This window comes from Lachnellula hyalina, assembly GCF_007821495.1.
Source record: "Lachnellula hyalina strain CBS 185.66 chromosome Unknown contig00020, whole genome shotgun sequence".
NCBI classification, from domain to species: domain Eukaryota; kingdom Fungi; phylum Ascomycota; class Leotiomycetes; order Helotiales; family Lachnaceae; genus Lachnellula; species Lachnellula hyalina.
In genome coordinates, this window is record NW_022157134.1 from 70300 (window position 1) to 94083 (window position 23784).

The 23784-nt window shown below is 47.4% G+C and overlaps 5 protein-coding genes across 5 annotated transcripts; 2 read left to right on the forward strand and 3 right to left on the reverse strand.

Annotated features, from left to right (window-relative positions):
* Positions 1 to 150: 150 nt before the first annotated feature.
* Positions 151 to 6278, reverse strand: ANKRD50_0 (Ankyrin repeat domain-containing protein; the record flags this gene model as incomplete). Its single annotated transcript, XM_031147854.1, has 5 exons — positions 151 to 1881; positions 1933 to 4926; positions 4972 to 5871; positions 5920 to 6205; positions 6256 to 6278. The coding sequence occupies 5 exons, from the start codon at positions 6276 to 6278 to the stop codon at positions 151 to 153; spliced, it is 5934 nt and encodes a 1977-aa protein (XP_031008003.1).
* A 1803-nt stretch (positions 6279 to 8081) lies between these two features.
* Positions 8082 to 13009, reverse strand: unc-104 (Kinesin-like protein; the record flags this gene model as incomplete). Its single annotated transcript, XM_031147855.1, has 2 exons — positions 8082 to 12883; positions 12946 to 13009. The coding sequence occupies 2 exons, from the start codon at positions 13007 to 13009 to the stop codon at positions 8082 to 8084; spliced, it is 4866 nt and encodes a 1621-aa protein (XP_031008004.1).
* Positions 13010 to 14150: 1141 nt separating this feature from the next.
* Positions 14151 to 15004, forward strand: LHYA1_G002882 (uncharacterized protein; the record flags this gene model as incomplete). Its single annotated transcript, XM_031147856.1, has 3 exons — positions 14151 to 14587; positions 14736 to 14745; positions 14792 to 15004. The coding sequence occupies 3 exons, from the start codon at positions 14151 to 14153 to the stop codon at positions 15002 to 15004; spliced, it is 660 nt and encodes a 219-aa protein (XP_031008001.1).
* A 4948-nt stretch (positions 15005 to 19952) lies between these two features.
* LHYA1_G002883 (uncharacterized protein) lies at positions 19953 to 20674 on the forward strand (the record flags this gene model as incomplete). Its single annotated transcript, XM_031147857.1, has 3 exons — positions 19953 to 20020; positions 20194 to 20256; positions 20392 to 20674. 3 exons carry the CDS (start codon positions 19953 to 19955, stop codon positions 20672 to 20674), a joined length of 414 nt encoding a protein of 137 aa, XP_031008002.1.
* A 563-nt stretch (positions 20675 to 21237) lies between these two features.
* On the reverse strand, positions 21238 to 22189 carry YPC1 (Alkaline ceramidase; the record flags this gene model as incomplete). The annotated part of the gene is made up of 4 exons (XM_031147858.1): positions 21238 to 21458; positions 21603 to 21755; positions 21842 to 21949; positions 22096 to 22189. The coding sequence occupies 4 exons, from the start codon at positions 22187 to 22189 to the stop codon at positions 21238 to 21240; spliced, it is 576 nt and encodes a 191-aa protein (XP_031008007.1).
* Between the last annotated feature and the right edge of the window lie 1595 nt (positions 22190 to 23784).

Here is a 23784-nt window from a genome sequence, read left to right on the forward strand (position 1 = left end):
TGCAGCTCAATTGACCCCGCGGGCTCTTTATTTGCTTCTTTTTCTAAACCAAGTTCTACAAGCGAATGGAATGGTGCTAAAATCTCCCAAATGCATGAAACTATATTTACTCCCTAGTGGTATCTGCGCAATTATTATTGCCTTAGTCTATTACTCTTCAGCATCAAAGTCGCCTCCCGGTCCACAATCAACCTTCAGCCAACTCAATGCCGTCTCGCCGTCATCTTCTTCCTCGACATCTGATTCGCGAGCCTCCTCGCCATCAGTCTCCCAGTCGTCATTCTCATCTTCCTTCCCCGCCTCGCCTTCTAGATCACCATCCGTGTCCTCATACTCACTTTCATCTGACAACTCGACGAAAGACTCATCAAACTCCTCAAGGGGTTCCTCATCCTCTAGCACGGTATTGATGAACTCCTCACAGCCCTTCCATAGGTGGTCTTTATAATGCGCCTTCCTCTCACCCAACATGTCCTTACCTATTCCTGGTTCGGCCAGCAAAGCCTTGACTACTTCGTTGTCATTCATCATCACGGCAGCAGTAAATGCATTCGCATACCGACCTCCCGCAATCTTCGGGTCAGCACCGCGGGAGAGCAGCAACTGTACCAGCCATGTATTTCTCGCAGCACAAGCAGCTTGAAGTGCCGTGCCATATTTTCCTCCCTGGATGTTCGGGTCTGCGCCATGTTTAAGCAGTAACTTTGCTGTTTTAGCATTACCAGCAGCGCAAGCAGCTTGCAACGCAGTTCTGTATTTTCCACCGATTTGGTTAACGTCCGCTCCAGATTTCAGAAGAAACCTAATGCATTCGGTCGGAGCATGGAAAGCAGCTGCTTGAAGTGCAGATCCAAACGGTCCGCCTATTATATTGAGGTCTGCGCCATGCTTAAGCATCCATTTTATTGTCCTGAAATCGCCGTTCTTTGCTGCTGCATTCAAAGCTGTTCCGTGCGGTCCTTCAGTGACGGCGTTAAGTTCTGCGCCGCAGGAGATGAGGTACTGGATTATTTTGAGACCGCCTTCCGTCCTATCCATACTGAAAGCAGCACTTTGTAGGACAGACCCTCGTTTTGTGCAAGCATTAACATCAGCGCCCCTCTCAATCAACTGCTTGACATAGTCGTACTTCTGTTCTCGGCACGCAAGAAACAGAGGGCCGCGACCCGACTTGCCATCCATAAGATTGGGGTCCGCGCCCTTATCTAGCAACTTTCTGTATACACTTTCTTTGCCTACCGCAACAGCCGCTCCAAGTGGCGTAGAATAGCATCCACCGACGGCATTAACGTCCGCATTGGCGCTCAAGAAGACATCAACCAATTCCTCTTCATCATCATTCCGGTGCAAGATAACAAAATGAAGAGGCGAGCCCCATTTTCCGCAAGTCTGATTCACGTTAACATTATGTGATTCCACGAGTTGATGTACAAGGGTATGGCAAGATCCGCCAATCGCAGCTCCAAGTACAGATCCCCATATACCGCCATTAATGGTGTTCGAAGCTCCCCAGTGGTAGAGTTTCCAGATGAGCTGAAAGTACCCGTCTCGATAGGCGCTCTCCAGGACGGTACCGTAGAAACCCCCGCAGGCATTGATGTCAGCACCGGCTTCAAGGAGTATCTCAGCGATTTCCCAACCGCCGTTTTCTGCTGAGGCTTGGATTGCAGAATGGTACATTCCTCCATACTTTTTGACATCTGCTCCTGCTCTTAGAAGTGCCTTTACACCCTCGAGATCTCCAGAGTAAGCCATGGCAATTATGGCGTAAGGGAACTTCCCGCCTGCATCGGTGTTGGGATCTGCTCCGCGTTCCATAAGGATATTAAACACATCTTCTTTCTCCTGCTCAATGCAGGCAGCTATTAACGCTGAACCGTGCTGTTTGAGACATTAGTATCTCCTTTTTGTTAAAATGAATTTTGCAGTCACCTTTCCGATATTGTTTTCGTTGATTTTTGCGCCCGCGTCGAGTAGGAGGGTAACGCATTCTATGTTATCCGAGCACACAGCAGCTTGAAGAGCAGAGCCAAACGTTCCCCCAACTACATGCACGTCACTGCCCAACTCAAGTAGGGTAGCTACTGCTTCGTGTTCTCCGTGGTATGCCGCACACTGAAGTGCAGTCTTGAATGCAGTATCGTCTCTTGGTTGTACCAAATGGGCACCTGCCTGGACCAACTTACGAATCTGAGTAACATAGCCTTCCATAGCCGCTACTTCCAACGCGGTCGCCACTCCATCATCTACTGTTGAGTCGTCCATTGATATGTCATAATATGGGTCAATAGTCAGATTGACATCCGCTCCTCTTTCTATCAACAAATCTATTAAAGTATCGTTGGGCATGTTTACAGCATCCATCAGCGGAGAATATAGGCTATCATTGACCATATTGACGTCCGCACCGTAATCCAGCAGAATGGTAATAGCTTTGACGTCTGCTCTCCTAACAGCAGCAACAAGAGCACTGCCTGCATGAGTTCCATCTTCTGGGTCCACTCCCTCGTTGAAATTTGCCCCAGCAGCAAGAAGTGCCTCTACGACCTTGTGGTTGCAATGGTCGCTGTCAATTGCAGCTATTAGTGCTGTTCCGTGAACTCCGGCTTCAGCATTCACGTCTGCTCCAAGGCCCAAGAACATCTCTACCAAGGTTATGTTTCCTTTGAAAGCAGCAATGCTCAGGGGAGTCCAGTTCTCCTGTTTGACTTGCGCAAAGTCATCTGACGAGTCAACCTCAGCCCCGAGATCGAGCATATGTTGTATCAGAGGTTCATTCTGTTTCCAGGTTGCGATGGCCAAGGCATTTAAAGTGTCTTCTGTGCTCCCTGTCGGCACGCCTAGCTTAAGCAGGAGATCGATCATTTCTATATCTCCAGATGAGGCGGCACTGACGAGTGCTGTACCTCGAACCCCGCCTTCCTTGTTCACATCGACTCCAGCCTCTGCCAGAACACGTACGATGTCTTTGTGGCCAGAAAAGGCAGCCGCTTGTAGGCAATTGCCATAATGTGGATCGGTAGCATGTGGGTCTGCACCAGCCGCTAATAATCTTTGAACAATAGCTAGATGTCCCTCCGCGCTTGCTGCATTGAGAGCATTTCGATGCTTACCTCCTTTGGCATTGACGTCCGCTCCTGAAGCCAACAGAAGCTCGACCACATCGAGTCTGCCAGCGCAGCACGCCGAGTGCAAAGCATCCGCGCCTTTATCATTCTCGTCGTTGACTTTAGCTCCCAGGTCGATCAGCTTCTTCACCAGATCAATCCTTCCCAGCGCAGCGGCTGCCATCAATGCACAGTCGTGTCGACCTCCTTGGATATTGACATTTGCACCATTGTCCAGCATCTTATGGATTATTGAGTCGTCTTTTCCAACTATTGCAGAAACTAGCGGGGTTGAGTACCAGCCCCCTCGGCCGTTGACAGGCGCACCAGAATTTAATAGCAGCTGTGCGACCTGACGATGACCCTTCTCAGCGGCAGCAGCTAACGGCATACCAAATCGTGTATCGACAGCCCTGAGATTAGCGCCCCTCTTGAGAAGAACATCAACGCAACCCACATGGCCTTCAAGAGCAGAGACTTGCAAGGGCGTACCGTATTTACCACCCTTGCTTTCAATCGGTGCTCCCCACTTCAACAAAACCTCAACGGCTTTACCATGACCCTTTGATGCTGCTGAGTACAAGTAACGACCTAATTTGTCCTTAGCTTCGCCCTCGAAACAACGCTCGAGAAGAATATCGATCACGTCAGCGTGTCCTTCCGTTGCGCAGGCAAAAAGAGGATCATCTTTTTTGTCATTTCCTAATGTCGGCTCCGCACCTTGGTCAAGGAGGGATTCGACTACTTTTGGAAGACCAAATAGAGATGCATAGTATAATGGACTGGCATGGATTGGGGTGGCCATATTAAGGGTGTTTCGTCGATATTGCAAGTGGTAGACTTGCAGCCACAGATCGTAATTAGATCGATTCTTGGCACTAGAATGGAACAACTGTTCAATTAGGCCGTGAATCAAGTTCTCGGAGGGTGTAGCCTTGTGTGCGTGGATGGCCCACGACTTGGATGCATATTCTAGAAAGCCGAATTGATCCAGAAAAGAGACCACCTCATCAACAGATGCGAATGGCCTGCGATCAAAGTCTCGGTACCCTAGATAAGTCAAACATACTTCTGCAAGTTCTGTATGTACGTCGTCATCGCCAATGTAGTACCCTCCCATTGTTTGTTTCAGTCTTGGGGAAGTTAAAAACTCCTTAACGGTGAAATGAGCAAGAGACACTTTGTTTTCATCAGAGACAACCAGAAGACTGCTACAGAGCCCCACAATATCCTCTGGATCCATTTGGTCATCAATATCGAGGTTTTCGTTTTCCGCACGGGGATCGATAGCAATGGCAGATGCCAATTCTTTGAGCGTCAGTTCTCGCGCTCCACGAACAAGCCACATCAAGAGCATTCGGACGGTTTCGGCGTAATCTTCGTCAATGGACTGGAGGATTCGAAGATATGTGTCCTCTAACGTCTTGGGTAAAGACTTCAAGGCTTCCCGAATGGTGTTGTGAGTTTTAAACTTGCAGAGGTGGTCGATTTGGCAATTTATCCATTGGAACATGCCGTCAGCCTTGTCGACCAAGGTGTTCGATATTTCCTTTCGAAGCTCGTCGTCCCTGACTTTGAGTTTTTTTGAGGCAATCCTCTCATCCAATCTTGCATTTATATAGCTTCCAATATCTGCCGAGACATGTTGGGCTCTCATCTTGAGCTCAGGGAAACCTCTAAATTCCTCGTTGATTAGCGGATCTTCCCGAGAGCTGACGAAAATTTTGACGTGCTCGAGCGAGTCAGCGATTGCTGAAATGGCGTTCAATATGCATTCCCGATCTTGACACTCATCAATAGCATCAATAACAATGTACACCTTTTGAAATGATGTTTCCAGAAATGGGCCGAAGTTGCTACGTACCAGGTCCAATGACGGTGGTACCATGTTAGCTGTCCGATCATCCTTGTACTGCTCCTTGAAAAAGTTCTGAACATTCTGAAACACCGCAATGTTTTGGCTGCTAAGTTGGCTGAGTAGTGTTCGCAGTACGACTGCCGGGTCCTGCTTCATAGGGTCCTTGTAATCGCAGTAGAAATATGCAAGACCAACCTCATCTGATTGAAATTCATGCTTGATGTAGTTGATGACACTCGATGTAAGAACAGTTTTTCCAGCGCCAGGAATTGCATGCAGCCAAAATAGTGGTGACTTGTTGTTTTCGAGCCATGTCTGGAACACATTGCCATCTAGGAACCACGAGCCCGTGTTACCGTATCGAAGCTTTGTTGAGGCATTCTGGTTGCTGGTAACATCGGCAGGTGCAAGCCATTTAATTACCCTTTCCATCGCATTTTCCTCTACCTCACCCTGCCACTTGGTGTGGATACGTTCAGTCTGCTCCCAGCGGCTTCCTTGAAGCATGCGTTCTTGAGCAGCTCGAACTCGCTCCGCGTGCGCTTCCTCCTTTTCCGCGAGATTGATCTCGTGGTCGATCTTGATCATACACTCACTCAGTCTGGTCCGAAGTTCTCCGAACTGGATTTTGAACGGTTTCCAAATGAGCTTGATCATGGTCGAAATGCCGACAGGTGTGAGGGCACGCAGATGATTCTTCCCTTTCCTCTCGCTTGCTTGAATAAACACACTTCTGGCCTTGGAACAGAATTCAAACATGATCTGGTATACTTCCACCATGAAAGATTTCAGCTGCTCATTATTGGGAAACAGATGCGGTAGGCGCCGAAGTTGAGAGAGATGAAGTCCCATTATTTCCATCATATCCGAGATCTTGTCGAAATACTCGGAATACTCTTTCGCAAGCTTTGCGCCACGTGAGCCTTGCGCTTCTCATAGAAGGATCAAACTTACAAGCAAAACGATCCGGAATGAACCCCATAGTGGCGATAGGATCATGGTGCTGCAATTCGCGATTACATCAAAAGAAGACGCATACTGCTCAACACCCGCAACAAATGGTTTCAGCGCCGCCGAAACCTTTCGGCTGGTACTTTTCGACTTGTGCTGTCGTTCTGCATCTTGAATATCGGATAGTAGATTCTCTACAACTGTAGTTGCAACAAATAACTCCTTTTCACTCGGTGTGAGGTTCGTGAAGAAGCTCTCGACGATGCCACCAAGCCGCGTTTTAAGATCCCTGGAATAAAAGATTAGCCAAGTCTTTTGGGACTTTTCCACGACTCTCACCGTTCTACAACACGGGCCGGCATCTTCTAATCACCAACCGTGTTCGAAAGTTTTCTCCTGTCATCAACTAATTAAAAAGCGAAAGATATAGCATGAAATATAAGGTCGAACGGGAAGCGTGAGATTTGTTTGCGATGTCAATTTAGGCTCCTGCAGACTCATCTTAAGTAAGCTTCCTTCTTCCTTCAGGCGTTTACTTCGCGCATAGTTAAGTGTCCGGTGGCACTGGTTGTGATTCGAGTACTCGTATTTCGCTTAGAGTAACTACTGGATACTCGCGCCTCTCGTTCATGTGCAATGCTTGGTAGCGCTTACTAGACTGTCACCCATTTAGAAAAGGTACTATATTAGTATAGGGCACGGGCGCTAAAAACCACGTCTATTACAAGGGCTTGTAGTGGATAGAAAAGGCGGCGCCAATTTATAACTAAACCTTAGTAGGATTGAGTGCCGCTTTTTGCATCAAGCAGAAGAGGGGTCTGGTGGAGCTATTATAATGACTTTGAAGCCTTATGGAGGAGTGCTTCTATGACCAAAGGTACAATAGGCTTCATACTTTTAATAACCCCAAAATTATGGAAACACTTCTATTTGCTGGTGAAGTCTTTCGGATCTCATAAACCATTTAGTTACGAAAAGATTAAGCTGGACCAAACAAAAGTATTCAGTCAATACTGTTGATATCACAAGGTGATCACTTCTAATGCATTCTGGTTGCTGTCGATTTCTTCCAGATCAAAAAGATCGGAGAGTTCGCCGAGCTTTGAAAGTGCATTATGTTTCGCGGTGTGACTTTTTAGCAGGGCTTCGGATAACTCTTGCCCCTCTTCAGTAGCCTGTCGCAGTCGTACAGAATGTTGCTCCGTTTTTGGCCCTTGGAGAAAGTGGCAATTGGTGCCAATGGCAAAATTACTAGAGTAGCCAGTGAATTTATAAAACTCTTCGCTGGCATAGATGATAGGATTGTCGCGCTGATTGGGGTCTACTAAGCAGACCACTTCACTCAATCCCGAAGTCTTCGTAGTTGATTAGTCTTCGAACACTGTTTTGATCTGGAAAACTTATCAAGCCTTCCATGACCGGAGCTTTCCTACCCGGCTTCTCATAAAGAAGCAAAATCGCACTTTCGTATTTCATAAATGAGGCTGGGAGCAAAGGTCAATCCCTGCTTATGTATGGCTGGACAGAAATATGAGGCTCTGTAGATTGGGGGCTTCTGCAGGTGCCGGGCCTAAGTTTTCAATTGGAAGTTGTTTCCGGAATGACCTTTCTTCTGATCAGTGATCAAGCCGCATTTGGGGTCGAGAAAGAGAAAATGAGGCTGTTGTTCCGTTGCTTCGCTGCAACGAGCATTTGCATCTGCATGGCAGCGAAGAGAATTATGCCAGGCATGACTGTCCAAGTATCGGTAGACCTATGAGCGGCGTAGATGAGCAAGGCTGAGATCCTACCTAAGTAAGCTTACCGAATATAGGATATCTACAGCACAGAGGTGCAGCCTCGAATGATTGCAACTTTCTTGGCGTGAGAATAGCGCACGGCGATATAACATTTGTCTCCAAAAAAGTAAAAAAGTGCAGATCAAAATCTATCGATTCAATTTTACACTAGCTAGCATCAAGCTGCTACGGTATATCATCGCAGGCCACCGTTCACTGTAAATCCCCCTCTAAACTAAGGAAAAGGAGTAAGTGAAGTCTGGTATATAAATAGAACATGGGTATCATCCACTCATACATTGTTGCAATATAGCAACTATATCCGAATTAGCCAAACACCGTTAATGCTTCTCGGAACTGTAAAAAAGATGTCGCGTCTGCACTTCATTATTCATCGCTTGCACTCCCACTGCCGCCTGAGGATCCGCCACCAAAGTAGCTCTGATCAATCTTGAATATCCACTCTACTTTCTCTCGCTCGCTCCTTGCTTTGAATAACCAGGTGTTGTCTGTTCCATATACTGCAAACACCTTTTCTTCATCTCGCTCACCAGCTCTCCCTCTCCCCGAATCAGCTCGCTTCAGTAGTTTTGCGATTTGGGGTTGATGATCAACACGACTATTCCTGAGAGCCACTATACAGACCTCTTCGCCATCTGGTACAGAATGAATATGTAGATATGGCTTCCGCAGCTCGATGAAGCGGCGGATCCAGCGCGAACTATCTGAGGATGGAGTGAGGAGATACCCACCTTTCAGTATCTCTGAATTCTTGGTAACAAGCGAGATCTTTGCCAACAGCGTGGGAGAGGAAGGTTGCGGGGGAGGCGGAGTCGATACACCATTTGATGGTGGTTCGACATTTGATGATGTAAGGATGCTAGTAATCGGGTCACGGCAAAGATGCCAAAATCTGGTGTACTTTTCCAACAGGCTTTTCTGGTGCTCTGAAAGCTCTGTCGGCTCGGCCGGCTCGTCTATTTGCACTTCGTCGTTTGTTTTCAGAGTCGGCGTGAAAGATATTTGGCTTAAAAGAGGTTTCGCTGCTTCGAGTTCTGCCAGTCGGTGTCTTCGCCGATTCGCAGCGATGTGATCTCGAATCAATGATATGCCCCTTGGAGTCCAATCTGTAAGGCCCTCTTCTCCTTTTACATAATCGTTCTGTGTATTCATCCTCCAGAGATCACCGGCACGCTTCACGGGTGTGGGGCGCACGGAGATCGAAAATATACCACTCGTGGAGTGTACAATGCGCACGGTCTGCCATAAGGATGAAAACATCGACGTAGAACGTACATATGACCGAGATAGTATCTGTGAGCATACTTCCATGGAGAAAGACATTGGCTCTGCCAGCTTGCTGGATGTAACATCCCAGTGGACGGACATTTGGACCTTGTACTTGTCGGCAGTAATTCGATCAAGTAGTACTGAACTGTGTGCACTGGAATCCCATTGACCGATTAGAGTTACGGTGCTTGTCCCATTTGCATTTGCTTTAACAGTCGGTTTGGAAATCAATTTCAACGGGATTTCGGCCGAAGGAGACCCAAGGTTAGGAGTCTTTCCAACATGATCAACAAGTTGTATCCGACCAACTCGTAAGCCAGAGACATCTTGCCATGGCATGGCCGCACCAGAGCTGTGCATCAGATTCACTACGAGGCGTCGTTGAATGCCTTGGTGTAGTTGAAAGGAGCCCTTGTCCAAATCATTCGTCTGAATAACTTCTACCGGAAGATACTCGCCAGTCTCCGCAAGCTCGAGAATTTGCACCTTTGCGAACACATCGTGTTTCTCTTCGGTGTAGAACTGGGACTCTGCGATGCGGGCGTTCTTACGCTTTTGTTGAGGACGAGGCACATTGTCGCGCATGTCATCCCAGCTGAGAAGCTTGTCTAGGTGCATAGAGGAGACCTTGGCGTATATGGCTACTCGTAGGGCCACGCTGGTTGGACTGAACATTGGGACACTCATACTATGAACGCTTTCAAATCGGATTGGCCCTTCGTCGAAGTCTTTGATCATCTGTGTTGTTGTCACACCACCTTCCTCCGAGATTCCGGGGAGAAAGAGTTGAGCATGGACTTCACTGCCTTCGCGTTCCGCAAATCCAACCATATCATGCATTACCACATTGAACTTCAAAGTACTTGAAGGCGCCCTGGCAGATGAAGGCTCCAGGGATAACTTGATTAGACCGATCGCGTGGGAGGTATACGGCGACATAACATCCAGGCTGAAATCCTGGACTCTGCTCTCGAAAACAGCAGCTAGAGGCACGTCGACGTCTCCAATATGGGTGTATTGTGGCATGCACGTTTCCATGAATGGATTGTCAAGTCTGAAATGTTGAAGGTATTCAGGCCGATCCATGTATTGGTGCATCTGTCTCATCAACCTTACTCGATCCTCCAGCTTTTCGAGACTCCACAAATGAACAACACTGCTCCTGTAATCAATCACTCGAACACCAACACAAGGTTTCGGGGCAGATTCGAGGAATTGATCATCGTCGCCGGATATCCCATTTAGAACCATGTCATAAGATGAGCACAAATAATGACCGACATCCACGATCGTGAACTGAAAGACTACGCTCTCTTCCATCTCCTGGCTCATGATTTGGGCCTCCTTTAGATTTGCAGCAGACTGTAGTATAGCCTCCGCCATTCGCACATATCTTCGGCCGCGCCAGTGCTCAACCACTCGTCGTGCAATCGTCAACTCTGCTTCGGATAGTGAGGCAGGGCCATCCATCGTAGATCTCGAAGGCGTCAGCTGTTGCAAGCGATCCTCGAACTCCTTTCGTTGGTCTTCCAGTTGTTGAAGCATTTCCTCCTTGACTTCCCGAAGGCTTTCTTCCATTCGAGATTTCTCTTTCTTGATCTCCTCAACCTCAACATTAGCCACCTCTGCGGACTTGAGCTGATCTTGATATTCCTCTTTTTGCTTGTCAAGTTGAACCTGCATTTCCTCCCTCACCTCGCGCATTTTGTCTTCAACCTCGCCCTGCTTTGGGGTAGACGGCATTGTGAGCGCAGTGTCGAGTGAAAAATTATCCAAGGTCCCATTTGACATGTACTTCTCTCGAATAGGATATGATGTAACAGAATCCAAGTCATCATCAACATTCTGACCAGCACGTTCAGCTCGTGCCCTCTGCACGTCTTCAAACAGGATATTAAGTTCTTCGTCGGTAAGGCCTGCAATTTTCTGATCGGTCCCCAAAATTGCACTAGCAGCCTCTCTGCGTGCGAAAGACCAGTCGGAATCGCGCCCACGTTGAAATGGTGCGGGTGAGTCTGGACGACTGTCCCAATCTGCGTCGGATGTGGCCTTGCTGATGGTTCTTTCATGTCCTGGTCTGGGACTCGGTGAAGGCGATATTTTGTCATAATCCTGTATTTGACTCGCAATGATCGAGTGCCTTAGAGAACTCTCGGCCCGTTCTGCGCGAGCCTCCATAGGATGATTGAAACGGAAGATGTGGAAATCCCCAAGGATAACACGGTAACCACTGCGCAATCGTTTTGGCTCATCAATACGCTGGCCATTGACCATGACAGCTGCATCTTGTTTGGGTACGATCGTCACAACGTTGTCCACATTTTCAAAGGTGCAGTGCTCGTGCAGGATCCGACTACCATTCAAGCGAATCTCAGACGTGTGGGCGGCATTTGTGTCAACATTTCCAACGTTGGTCGTCCCAGGCTTGAGATTGTATACCAAGCATTCGGCCAACAAAGGGTCGTCGGACAGATTGACCAGATGAGGCATTTTCTTGGGGGTGTGTAACCCAACAAATCCCTTTTCAATGCTGATACCCAACTCTTCCAAAGCAGACTCTCGCTCCTTGTGAATCTCCTCTGTCTTCTGTAACTTCTCCTCCCATGTTTGGTTGAGATCCGAGTACAATTTTTCGCTCTGGTTGAGTTGTTCCGCAATTTCGGCTTTCGAAACTTTCTTCACAGTCCCATCAGGTGTTACAATACTGACGATCTGCTTCTCCAACGGTGTACCCTCGGCATAGACCTCTTCTGTAGCACCCCCGCCCCCACCCCCACCAGTAAGCTTGCTTCGAAGAGTTGCCAGCTCTTCCTTCAGCTCTCGAATCATCCTGGCGTTTGCATCCTCGTTCACCACAGCATGATTCTTGATTCTCTTCGCACTATCCGCATATCTTAATGTACTCAAGGTTTCGTCGAAATTTATATCCGCAGGACTAATGGCAGCAATCATGGCAGTCATACTGTTCCCTCCAAGCGAATCCTTCAAGAGCCATGTCAATACACTGTCACGATACGGGACTTGGTTGGCGCCCTTCCCCTTCTTCTTTGCTTTAGGATCTGAAAGGTCGGCCAAAGCGGCAATGACCCGACCAAGCGTAGATAGCGATCTATTAATTTCAGCACCTTCTTTGAGACGAGCTCCGGTAGCACCAGTCGAGTTAGCTCGCTCAGAACCAGCAAGATCCACAAGACTGATTTTTGCAGCTTTCTCCATAGACATGTTTGTTTCTACATCAAGCTTTTTTTGCGTCAGGGTCAAGGTGAAGACCGCATGGCTTCGACTACTCGTTTCGTTCATGTTGGTCGCCGCAACAGTACGCGCCTTGTTTCCTTCGTCCATCAAATGCTCAATCTCATTGAAACTGCTGACCACCAATTTTGCCAAGTCTTCAACATATGGGCCAGTAGACGGATGCTCTCTGACCTTGAGATTGCCTTTCGTTGACGGATTTAGAAGATCTCTCACTCGTTCGTTGTAAATCTCCAAATATGATACCTCTACCGTACACCGTAAGTTCTTGTCTTGTTGCAATTCTCCAATGCGCTCAAACATGTCCTGGCAAATCATCGGTGTAACTCCAGCTTCCTTGCCATATCCCATCATTGAGTAAGATTTTCCGGACCCGGTCTGTCCATAGGCAAAAATACAGTTGTTATATCCCTGAAACGCGTTGTCTAATAAAGGTTTCCCAAGATCCTCGTGTAGACTATCTTGTCCCGCATAGTTTGGATCCGCTTTGTTGAAAGACCAGTATGATTTGTCGAATGCGAAAACCTTCTGCCCCGAGTCTTTCACCCCTTTTCCAGATCGACCCTTGTCTTCTGCGTCTGCTGGCGAGGTAAGGATGGTTTGGGCACCTTTCATTTTCACAATACATTGTGCTCCGCGATCCAGTTCTGCGTGTATATTAGTCGTGCCATGAGTTTGGAAGCATCCACGAAGGCTATCAACAACGTACCTCTGCCGTTGAAAGGCCGCACTCTCACCACCACCTTAATGTTTCCTCCACCTGCGGGCGGCATCTTTGCGTATACGATGCCGCGAGACTACCAATACCTATCCCAACGAGTACGCCCCTTTTCCGAGCGCTCCTAGTATTGCTAAGCTGCGATTCAGTCCAAGCTTTGAGTCAACGCCTGTCTAGGTTGTAGATACAGCGGACAAATCATCGGGACTCGAATTCCGTTCGCGTGAGACCGAGAGCTTGTGTGGTGGTACTTTTCCTCTCTCTCGTTCCCGTCCACTGTCTTGTGTTCGCAGAAAGAACGAAGTATCGCAAATGGCGTTTGGGGCCCCGATGGACCTCAATACCAGTCGGTCTGTAAATCCAGTCAGACAACCAGACCACCAACCTCGGCGCAAATCAATATCCGCAGTGATATGCCGTCTTTTCGAGTTCTGTTAGGCGCAGTCGTAATGGCAGTGGCAGTGGCAATGTGGTGGTAAAATATTGAAATGTATGTTTGATGATTGATCTAGTCGCGTCCTTCCTTACCCTGTCAATATTGTTCATTAATATTCGCGTCGGCAGGGCATTGAAATGAGCACAGCTGCCTGCATGACGAGGTGTGTTTTGAGAACTTCCGATGAAGAATTTAGAAGCTATTTGTCACGGTACCTCACTTAAGCGACTAATTTTACTACATCCACCCTTGAGTAAGGTAATACCACCTGACTTTACCTTACTTTACTTCACTTTGCCCTTAAACAACATCTTTTCAATGGACTTTCGACCTAGAAGCAATCTAAATTGACCATCTTGACTCAACTTTCTATACGGAATTCTTTTCCCTACTGTTAGTTGCTACCTTCGAGCTTCTATACCTCGTGCTTCTGTACCCTTACTTCTGTCTTTAAATTAATTCCGTCCATCAAGACAATCTCCTTGCTGGTTCTATTTCGTATAAAGGCCATGTTGTGGACACAAAGCTTCTAAGAGTTAAACCATGCCAATCTATTTTCTTGCAAAGCCAAAACTTAGTTTCAGATTCCTCCGGAAACGGCTCTTTGAACATAAAGGACACGTTCTCTTTCAATTGTTATATTGCTCTCGTACTTAATCTAACAAAGACTCGTTAGAAGTATTTACCCAAATATTATTCTCTCATTCATCAGCCGGATAACGACACTCGCAATTGAGCAAGACTCGGATAATCCAGCATAATGGCAGTCTCACAGATGGGGTTAAAATATGGTGTTTGGGGGAATGACCACATTCACAGTGGCCTGACTCCTATCGATTCTCTATTCCCCACAAGCGTGAACAGGCTGTCCCCTGATGAGCGTCTTTTACAGCAACTGAACAAGCGTCATGAGGAGTATCAAAAAACTCAACTATACCAATTCACGACCCGTGAGCTTGTCGACCTTGATGCTATCAGCAGCCGATCCTTAAAGTCACCAGACCTTTCGAATTACACTCATAGAATAATGGCATATCGGCGTTGGGAGACCAATGTAGATTTCTTGTCTGGAAGGACAGGACTTTATCCTATTGGTAATGGTTATCCTGGAGATTGGGTTGCAACCAATCCCATAGTCTGGACAGCTATCCTTCCGTGCTTACAACTTGCAACTCGTATGATAATGAACTTTCACATGTGAGTCAAGTTATTGATGGACAATTACCTCTCTCGCAATCCGAGAGTCATGGAATATCTGCTTCCGCAAAACAGTCTCTTTATTTGCTACAATTACCATTCCTATATCCAAGTCGAAACACTACTAACACGAAAATCTTGACTATAGGCTGCCTTGGGTAAGAATTATCCAATTTCGAATGATGATAAAGGCTCACACTATAGTTTGATGCGTTACTCAAAGGGGATACGCGCCCTGTCGCTGGCAATAGACTTCCACCATCACCGCTGGCAAATCCGTCGTCAGCTCCCGTTTTCATCCCTCCTAAGAGTACTTTGCATACGCGAGACGGCCAAAGCTATACATTCGCGGAGACTGAGAATGAACGGGATGAGATTTTCAAGTACATGATCAGTGCCAAGTTGCACCTTCAATGAGGTTTTCGTATACCAAACGAAGACCCTATAGACGGCCAAGCAAACCCTATAGGCAATAGGGCACGTAAGTATTAAGAATTTTTCAAGCACATCTAACAAGCTGACCCTCCGCATATAAATTACATCAGCCTGTTTCTAGTTTTATTTTAACGTTAAAGAGATAATGCTGACCATTTTTTCGTTGCCCCTCAGATGGAGAAACTTATTGGCATCCTGACGGACCGCGTCCACTGTTTATAATTTATCTGAATACTACGAATGTCGAACCTCTCCTGAATCAGAACCTCACGGATGCTGAACGACTCAACGGCCAGTTTTGTATTGCAGTGACAATACTCCATGAGATAATGGCAAGCGGTCATGTAAGTCCCTCGAGGTTGATTCAAAGCTGACTATTTTTTTATCAGCACGCAACATGGATGGCGAGGTGTGACCAGGATCTCAATCTATACAGAAACATCTCGGTGAGTCCGTATTTCGAAGACGAAACTTTGGCCGAGGTTGGATTTTCCATGGAGAATAATGTAGGTTAGCGCACCTTCGGAAGTGTGTCTGTTGCTGATATAATTCAAAGGTATTTGGGGGGATTCCAGAAGCTATGGGCGATAGTTCCTATCGTGAATATCATATTTCCCCTCATCTAGGCATTTGGTTAACAGCGCCGTTCATGGGGCGCCCCTTTGCTTTGATGAGCGACACGGATTTGCCGGTCCTAACCAATCCTCCCTTGGCTAAGTATACAACATTATTCCCGTATAAAGTTACGTTTGTTGAAGATATGCACCAGGAGGAGTTCTGGGAAGGTGCGGTTCGCAAATACGGTTTGCAGGTTTTGCGCTCCCAAGTTTCACTCGTCGGTGCCCGAGTAACCTTCTTAGAGTCAGAACACTGGAAGAACTCACAAAGATACCGAATAGGAAAGCATCCCGGAGTCTTCACTAATAGTATCGCCACCGAGAAGCCTACACCAGCGAAGCTTCAAAGCATGACTTCGAAAGAGCGTGCCAGTGCTAGATACGTTCAAAAGCTCGTGCGGAGTGCTAAATATGAAGAGGCATTCTTTGATGCCTCCGCAGAGATTCGAAAAGAAGTAGACGATGTCCTTAGGGTAATCTCTAGCTCAGGCTCAACTGCAGCCAAGTGGCAACAACAGCATTACATGAAACTCGCCATCGAATATCACCTCGCAGCCGCGCAAGCGCTTTTAGCGTCGGAAGAAACAGATGGCTCCATCTACACAGACCGGAGAGAGAACCTCTTACGCTGGAACAAAGGCGTAAGAGTTTTCATACGGAAACTCACTAGCTCATCTGACGGCGAGGAATTCAGAACCCTCGAATACGTACGCATGTTACTTAGCGATCCGCTAACGACAAACTCGGAAGCAGTGGAGATAAACAGGCTCCAACAGGCTGTGGACCTATGTCTCAATGACCAAAAAGCTGCATGCTTGCAGGCTTGTACTGCTCTTGTTGCTGACACTGAATGCAGTTTATTTGTTGAGGCTGCAGCAAGGGTGCTTGCCGCGACGCTTCAGCCAGTCCGGCCAAGCGTGGAAGATCGAGCGGTAGATCTTCATTATGGCTATAATAGATTGGCAATGATTTTAGGGATGCCAGGAGTGCCGGGTGAATGTCCTGAAGCTTGGAAACCTCCTGTCAAAACTTATCTAGCAACTTGTGCGGATCTATACCCTGTTTTACAAGCCGAATACATGCAGATGCAAGTTCAAGATGTTGCTCAAGCTCGTGCTCTAGGCCTGGCTGGTTGTGGGGGTATATCTAGCGCGAATTCAATTTCAGATAAATAGACAGCAAATAGATGATAGGAAATGGATTATATTATATACCTATTTTCTATCCCTGAAATGCTCTATGGCTCTAGATAAACATAGTACAGAAAATCAAGTAAACACAGACGTCCCCTATTCAGACTTGGGAACTGGAACAGGGTTATCACCAGACACCCGGGTACAGCCTTTACAGGTTACCCCAGGACGAAATCTCATAAGTGTAGGCACAAACCCAGACATTCTAACAAATTCCTAGAAACCGGGTATTCTAGCCTCACTTGAGTATCATTCTAGGTATCTTGAAGACAATAGTCATATCAAGCAGGACGAGCGAAGCAAGGAGAACTTTTTTCAGCAGACATAGCTACTAGGCTAGCGCTTCTCGACCGAGCTGATCAAAGAGCCAGTGATTCTCCAGACGAAGATATAGATGCAGAAGGAAGTGAACTTCATAGAGGAGAAGAAACGCTCTATGTGATGGAAATGTAGAGGAAGTGGTAGGAGACTAGGAGTAGAGATGAGGTCATCTTGGAGAACCCCTTTTATGTGGGGTAGGATTGAGCTAAACCTATTGCGGGAACAAAGACTCCAGTTATAACAATGCGCAACTGCTCTTATAGAAGTTTATTGTAATGTAAGATATGTTCTACCGTCTTAGATGAAATAGAATATGAAATCAATATTATAATATTTCAAGTCTGTTAGTCGCAAGTCACTTGCCGTTGAGTTTGCGGTAGTGTACCCACCTATCCCATTTCGGGAATCGCGGACAGCTTCAAGTTGACCTACCATAGTAAACCTCCCAGCATACACCACCACGATGATCCAGAGAGCCCTCTTCCAGGCTTCTTTCAGAGCTTCACCCCGAATCACAACTTTTGCCATCCCAAAGAATTCACTGCCATGGCGTCCCGCATCCATATCCCATAACCTCGCCGGCCGAGCGCCTTTCCAAACATCGACACGAGCTCGACCTACCCCCCGCACTCCCCCCAACCCAACACACCCTCCATCTTACACCCGTACACCATCCCTCCAATGCCGAAGACTCGATTCTGGCTTCCGACACCCGCGCCGCCCTGACAAAATAATCCACACGAGATTCGACCCCGAGCGAGTGCGCAGCGCGAAGCCCCTCCTCACAGTCGAGCAGCTAGCACACGTAGCAACGCACGGATGGACAAAGCTCATAGTGGCCGTGAGCGGCGTGGGCGCCGTTGTATTCTATGTGTCGAATTTGGAGGAGGTGCCTGTGTCTGGCAGGCGGAGGTTCAACTGCTACAGTGATGGGAGCGTGGAGGCGCAGGGGCAGATGATGTATGAGAAGGTGATGCGGGATGCGAGGGGCGCCATACTACCGGATTACGATCCAAGGGTTAAGAAGGTGCACCGGGTTATGGAGAGGCTGGTTCCCATGAGTGGGATGGAGGATACGAGGTGGGAGCTGCATGTTATACAGTCTGATGGTATGTGGTGTGGTTTGTTTTTCTGTGGTTTGGATACTTGCTAATAGGTGCAGAAATGAACGCGTTTGTTCTCCCTGGTGGGAAGGTCTTTGTGTATAGCGGTATTCTCCCGATTGCGAAGACCGACGAGTTACTGTTGTATATATTATATATTATGCACCAGTCGGCACACTAAGCATCGTGGATCCCTCCGGCGCGTCTATTGGCCGAACCCACAGCTCTAGGGCATTTACGGGTCATACCGAAGTATTACCTCCGTAGGGTCATGATTTGAAAGCCGTTTGTTTGCGCGGCATTATATCAACCCGCGTGCAGTAAGACAGACATGCGGGCCTAACCCGGTCTATTGCTACGGACATATCAAAACACCATACCATACCATACCATACCATACCATACCATACCATATCGGCTTTTGGATACCCTACTATCTACTGTACGAGTACTGTACTCTATGCCTTGGCAGGTCAGAAGATCCTTGGACGACGCGCAGCCAGCCATGTAGCATCTGAACAAGCTGGGCGAGTGAAGCTGCGATGCGCCCCACGTGTCTCCGGGTTTGGTCTTGGATTGTTCACATTGGTGTGAGGGGACAAGTATATTCTTGACGTCTCTGGATACCTACGAGTAAGGGTCATGGAGAAGACCATCTAGGCAGTTGGCTCGTGGGAAAAGATGAGTCAAAACTAGTGTTTTCGTCTTATCTTGATCTTGACCACAATAGGCGTCGCCCGGGCCTGGGTCCGACAATTGAAAACAGACGTTGGTTTCAACCCCACAGTGTAGCCTCATGATTGATCCAGATTAGATTGCAGTACAGCAGCTACATACTGTACTGTAGATGCAAGGAACATATCGATAAGCATGAGTATATGGGCGCTACCTAAATATCTTGGCGGGTTGAAAAGTGTAACGTGATGCTGATCACGTGGGACATTCAAGCTACGGTCACGTTACTAAGCTATCCAGATTGTTTGGAAAGATGTTTTATCGATACTACATATACGCAGACAGAGGAGAGCAAGTTGTCAGGTATTATGCAGACTCAAAGCAGCCGTAGAGAAGTTCTAGTGCAATCATCCCATAGGGTTCTAGCAGTACCATGTTGTATCTAGACTAACAAGTAAGAGCCAATCATAATAATCAACGAGAGTGTTGATCTTGTCAAGTCGTGCAAGTCAATCATAGTTGTCTTTTATATAAGTAGTAGCACGGATATGGCAATGACAAGATGCCTTTGCATTGATCAAACCAGCAGATTGATAGGGGAAATGTCTAGTTTGAGGAGTAGATAGGAGTGATACTCTATATATATTCACCATAGCTAGATGAACAGATACACTCTCTTCACTCATCTCTCTCACTACTACTCTCACTCATGCTCCAGGTTCTCCACATTCTGTACATCTTTAAATCCCATGACCCGCTTTTTGTGCTCACGATTGGTCAAATCTGTCATGACAAGCGGGCACCAAACCTTTTTAAGTTAAGTCAACATCGCTCCCGCCCCGCACCCGCACGCACCTGCACTTACTATCTAGGTCCATCTGCCATTCTTGATCTTCAACTTCATCCTTGAACATCACCTCACCTACAATCCGAATCATAATACCTTCAAGAAAAACTCTGTAAGTACCAATCTATTCTTCCTCCACAAGATGCGCGAGCTGCACGCCAATGATAGCTTGTCATGCATTCCACATATGATCATGCGATCCCCGCGATCCACGCTCAATACCGTTACTTGAGCTCTCGATCGTGAGTATGCCGCAGACGAACGAAATTTGTGCTACTCTCTTCGCTCTGGATTTCAATTGAACCCCAATTCCCCATATCCATCATTCTGCTTTGCTATACCAGCTCTTTTATTTTTCACCATCCTCTGCATCTAGCATGCGAAAAGCCAAAGCTAACGACCCATATATCAATAGATCCTCCGAGCCTCAATCTACCATTGGAATCACCCCGGTCTTCCCGAAAGAACTCAGAAAAAGGTGAGCTCAATTCATCCCGTTTCTACTGTCCTCTGGAGTTTGGGAAGGAATGCAATCGCGTTACCATAAAGTCAGGTTTATGATTAGCATACCACCCCCGCTACAAAACTCCTCCCGAATGATTCCCACCTCTAGAACCACCAACCTCTCTGCCAATCTTCCAACCCAGTTCAACTATTTTGAAACGAACCCCAAGCTAACAACACCCTCACAGTCCACCATGGCACCCCCCTCCATCTCCACCCGCACCCTCCACCAACTCACCAAGCGCAAGAAGAACTGGGCCGCAAGAGAAGCAGGCGTCATCGTCGTCTTCTGCATCGTCTTCCTCGTCGCCTCTGGCCTGATCGGTCTCTTCCTCTCGCGTCTCATCAGTCGAAAGAGAGCCGAGAAGGCTTCTCGTCGCTCCTCAGTCTAAGACATAATTGGCATGGAACACGGAACACGGAGGACAATAATAATGATATGCACGGTTAAAAGACTTAATGAATATGCAAATGGAATGGGATGGCGTTTTCGTTATTGCATAATGGAATTAAAATTCGACGTAAGGATACGGAGGGGCGTATTGGAGGATCTTCATGGACGCGACTCGCTTGCTATTATGACTAGGGATTCGGCGCGCAAAAGGCGTGCATTCTACTGATTGATGAATAGATGGATTGATGGATGGATAGTTTTGCTTGTACCTAATTCCCCGCCACGATTCAGCTGCACTTGGGCCCATTATGGCTTTTTCTTTTTCATCACAGTAAGACAGAGATCTCCTTCCACCTCGACCGTTGCACTTATCGACCTCTTGCAGATGGGGTGAGGACTGAGCGAAGTCAGTGAAGCAGTTTTTCCAAGAAGCAGAGGGAGAAGTACATGGAGTTCGTTACATGTGAAACGGTGCGAGAAGTAGAAGCTTCCTGAAAGAAAAACGAGCTAGCCAGCTCAAACGTACGCAAAGAATTACTTATGTGCGGCATGGCATCTCATTTACGAATTCTTCTTCGTGGTTCCGCTTGCATATGCATGTCCATTCGTCGCTCCATTTCCCTTTCCATTTCCATTGGCTTTCGCATTTCCGTTGGCATTGCCGTCGCCTCTGGCTCCGGATCCGGATTTCCCTGTAATGATATACCCCACAGGCCATGCGAACCGCGCGCTTAGAGACTGGCCTGCTTCTTCTGACGTGAGGTATTCCACGAGCGCGATGACTGGGTGGTGGGGTGGGGTCAGTATGATATGGGGTATGGGATACGGGATATAAAGTGCGAGATAAGATAAGACGGAGGGGGAGTTGGGGGGTGGTGAGGTAAGGGAAAGAGGAGGGAAGGGAGGAGAGGGATATATATACGTACATATATAAGCACCCAGCCCTGTAAAAAGATGCCACCACCCATGCAACTCCAATGCAAAAGACCACGGCATGCCCATCGAGCGTTTCATAGCTGTCAGATGGGCGCATAGCATCGTGTCGATATTCCAGATTACGAAGCCGCTTACGAAGATTGCTTTGGGAGGGAGGGGTATAGATTAGCTGATGTTTCTGGGCTGGATGGGTGATATATGTGGGATTGGGGGAGGAAGAGGTACGTACCAGCGCCCCATGTAGCTAGGCTCTTGACATCTGCCCTGACGATGGGATCGGAGACCCGCGCACTGATTATAGAACGTGTCTTGATTCCTATTGCTGCGATCATTACACCTATGCATTCTCTGAATTAGTATCAAGGGTTATTTGTTTTGCTTTATCACGTTTCCTTCTTTGATATGTATTTAGGTATGGAAAGATAGGATGGAAGGATGAAGGGAAGAAAGAAGAAGATGTGGGATTCCATTTCATTCACTTACCGAACAGCGCAGAATGCATGACCAGCTCGTCCGTCACGCAATGCCAGGTGCTGAATGCTGTCATGGCGGCACTGAGGATCGCGCCGTGCGTCATGGTGTATGCGATTGATTTGTCAAAGGTGAAGACGCGGTGGAGGACGGTAGCTGTGGCTAGGAGCATGGAGAGGTCGTCGGCTGGTGTGTGTGTTAGTGGTGTACTGTACGGCTTTGGGTGAGGTCAAGTGCTGAGAGATGATGAATGAATGATAGATGGATCTATCTGCTCGTATAGCCCTCTTTTGCATTTCCACTGCCAAATGAAGAATTACTTCTAGAGGTAGAGGAAAGCGAGGAGGAAGAAGGGAAGTGGGAAATGGAATGGAGTGGAAGGGAGTGGACGTACCCCATTGCGTGTAGTTCTTCAGTGAGGCATGGAAGATGCCACTTCCGATACCCACGGTTGCAATGCCCAAGTACGGCAAATTCCTCAGTATCGCATCTTTATGGTTGGCGTTTGACTTGATTCCGTAGTATGCGTAGTAGACTGAATAGCACTTTTTAGCAAATCGTCCTCTGAAAAGCAACGTCCCCTGAAGCTCAAGGAAGAGAGTATTATCACGTGGTTGATAAATCTCATTCTCCAGAGAAGAGAGGTACAACTTGGAAGGTGGAAGCCACAAGAGGGAATTAATGAGAGAACAGACTATAGACGAGATTCGAAAGCGTGTTGATGAATTCGGCAATATACGTCGTGATAATATAATCCTGTCACCCCAGTCAACATCAATATCCCCATACAACCCCACCATCCGCTCGCCACTCATATACACACCTCTTCACAAAAGCTACGCAAACAGACAACACCATCAGCTCTATTCTACTCTCACTCCCTCGACTTCAGAGAGAACACGGTACCTACTTTGCCTGCGATTTCACCTCGCCCCAGAAGGCAGGATGCGGATCCTTGCGATAGGCAAACGAGAAGGGGTTGCCACCATGCGACGTCTGGTTCCTCTCCATCGTCGCCAGATTTCCCTTGTAATAATCCATTCTTGCGCCGTCAATACAGTACAGCGATATGCAGAGAAGATGCAAGTCCAAGCTCAGCGTCTGAAGCTTATTCTTTTTGATCTTTCTCGATTCTTTACCCCTGCAAGAAGAAAAGAAAAGAGAAGATAGCAGTAGCGTTGGCGGCGCAAAGCAAAGCGAAAAGGGTTTTCTACAACAAAAATATACACAAGAATAATTCGGATTGAATCGAAGGTTTAGAGACAAGAAACCTCGTGTTTTTCTGTTTTATTTTGTTCTCTTGGATGAATACGTTACATTTACAAGACAAGTACGTATGCGGATCTGATATGCAGGGTCCAGCGCTACCTACCTTTAGGTCGCGGCCGCTGCCTATCCCTCCACTAGACCCCTCGTTTAGGCTCCATGTAGTTAGGCGGGGGACCTTCCTTGGTTTTCTGCGCAGGTATGAGCGACGAAGTACCTACCGTACGTGGGTGATGTCGCGGTGGGTGTGGCGATGAAATCTGGTATTACCTGTCCTTTCTTCTTATATGACTCGAGTACTTGGTGTTTGAGGTGCCGAGTGGAGTGGAGGTGGAGTACGAGTAAGGTAGAGCGGTAGGTAGCCGTGATGGGATATTATTGTAGTTGTAGGGGCTGGAGTATATGATAGTCATAAGGTAGGACCTAAAAGGGGTT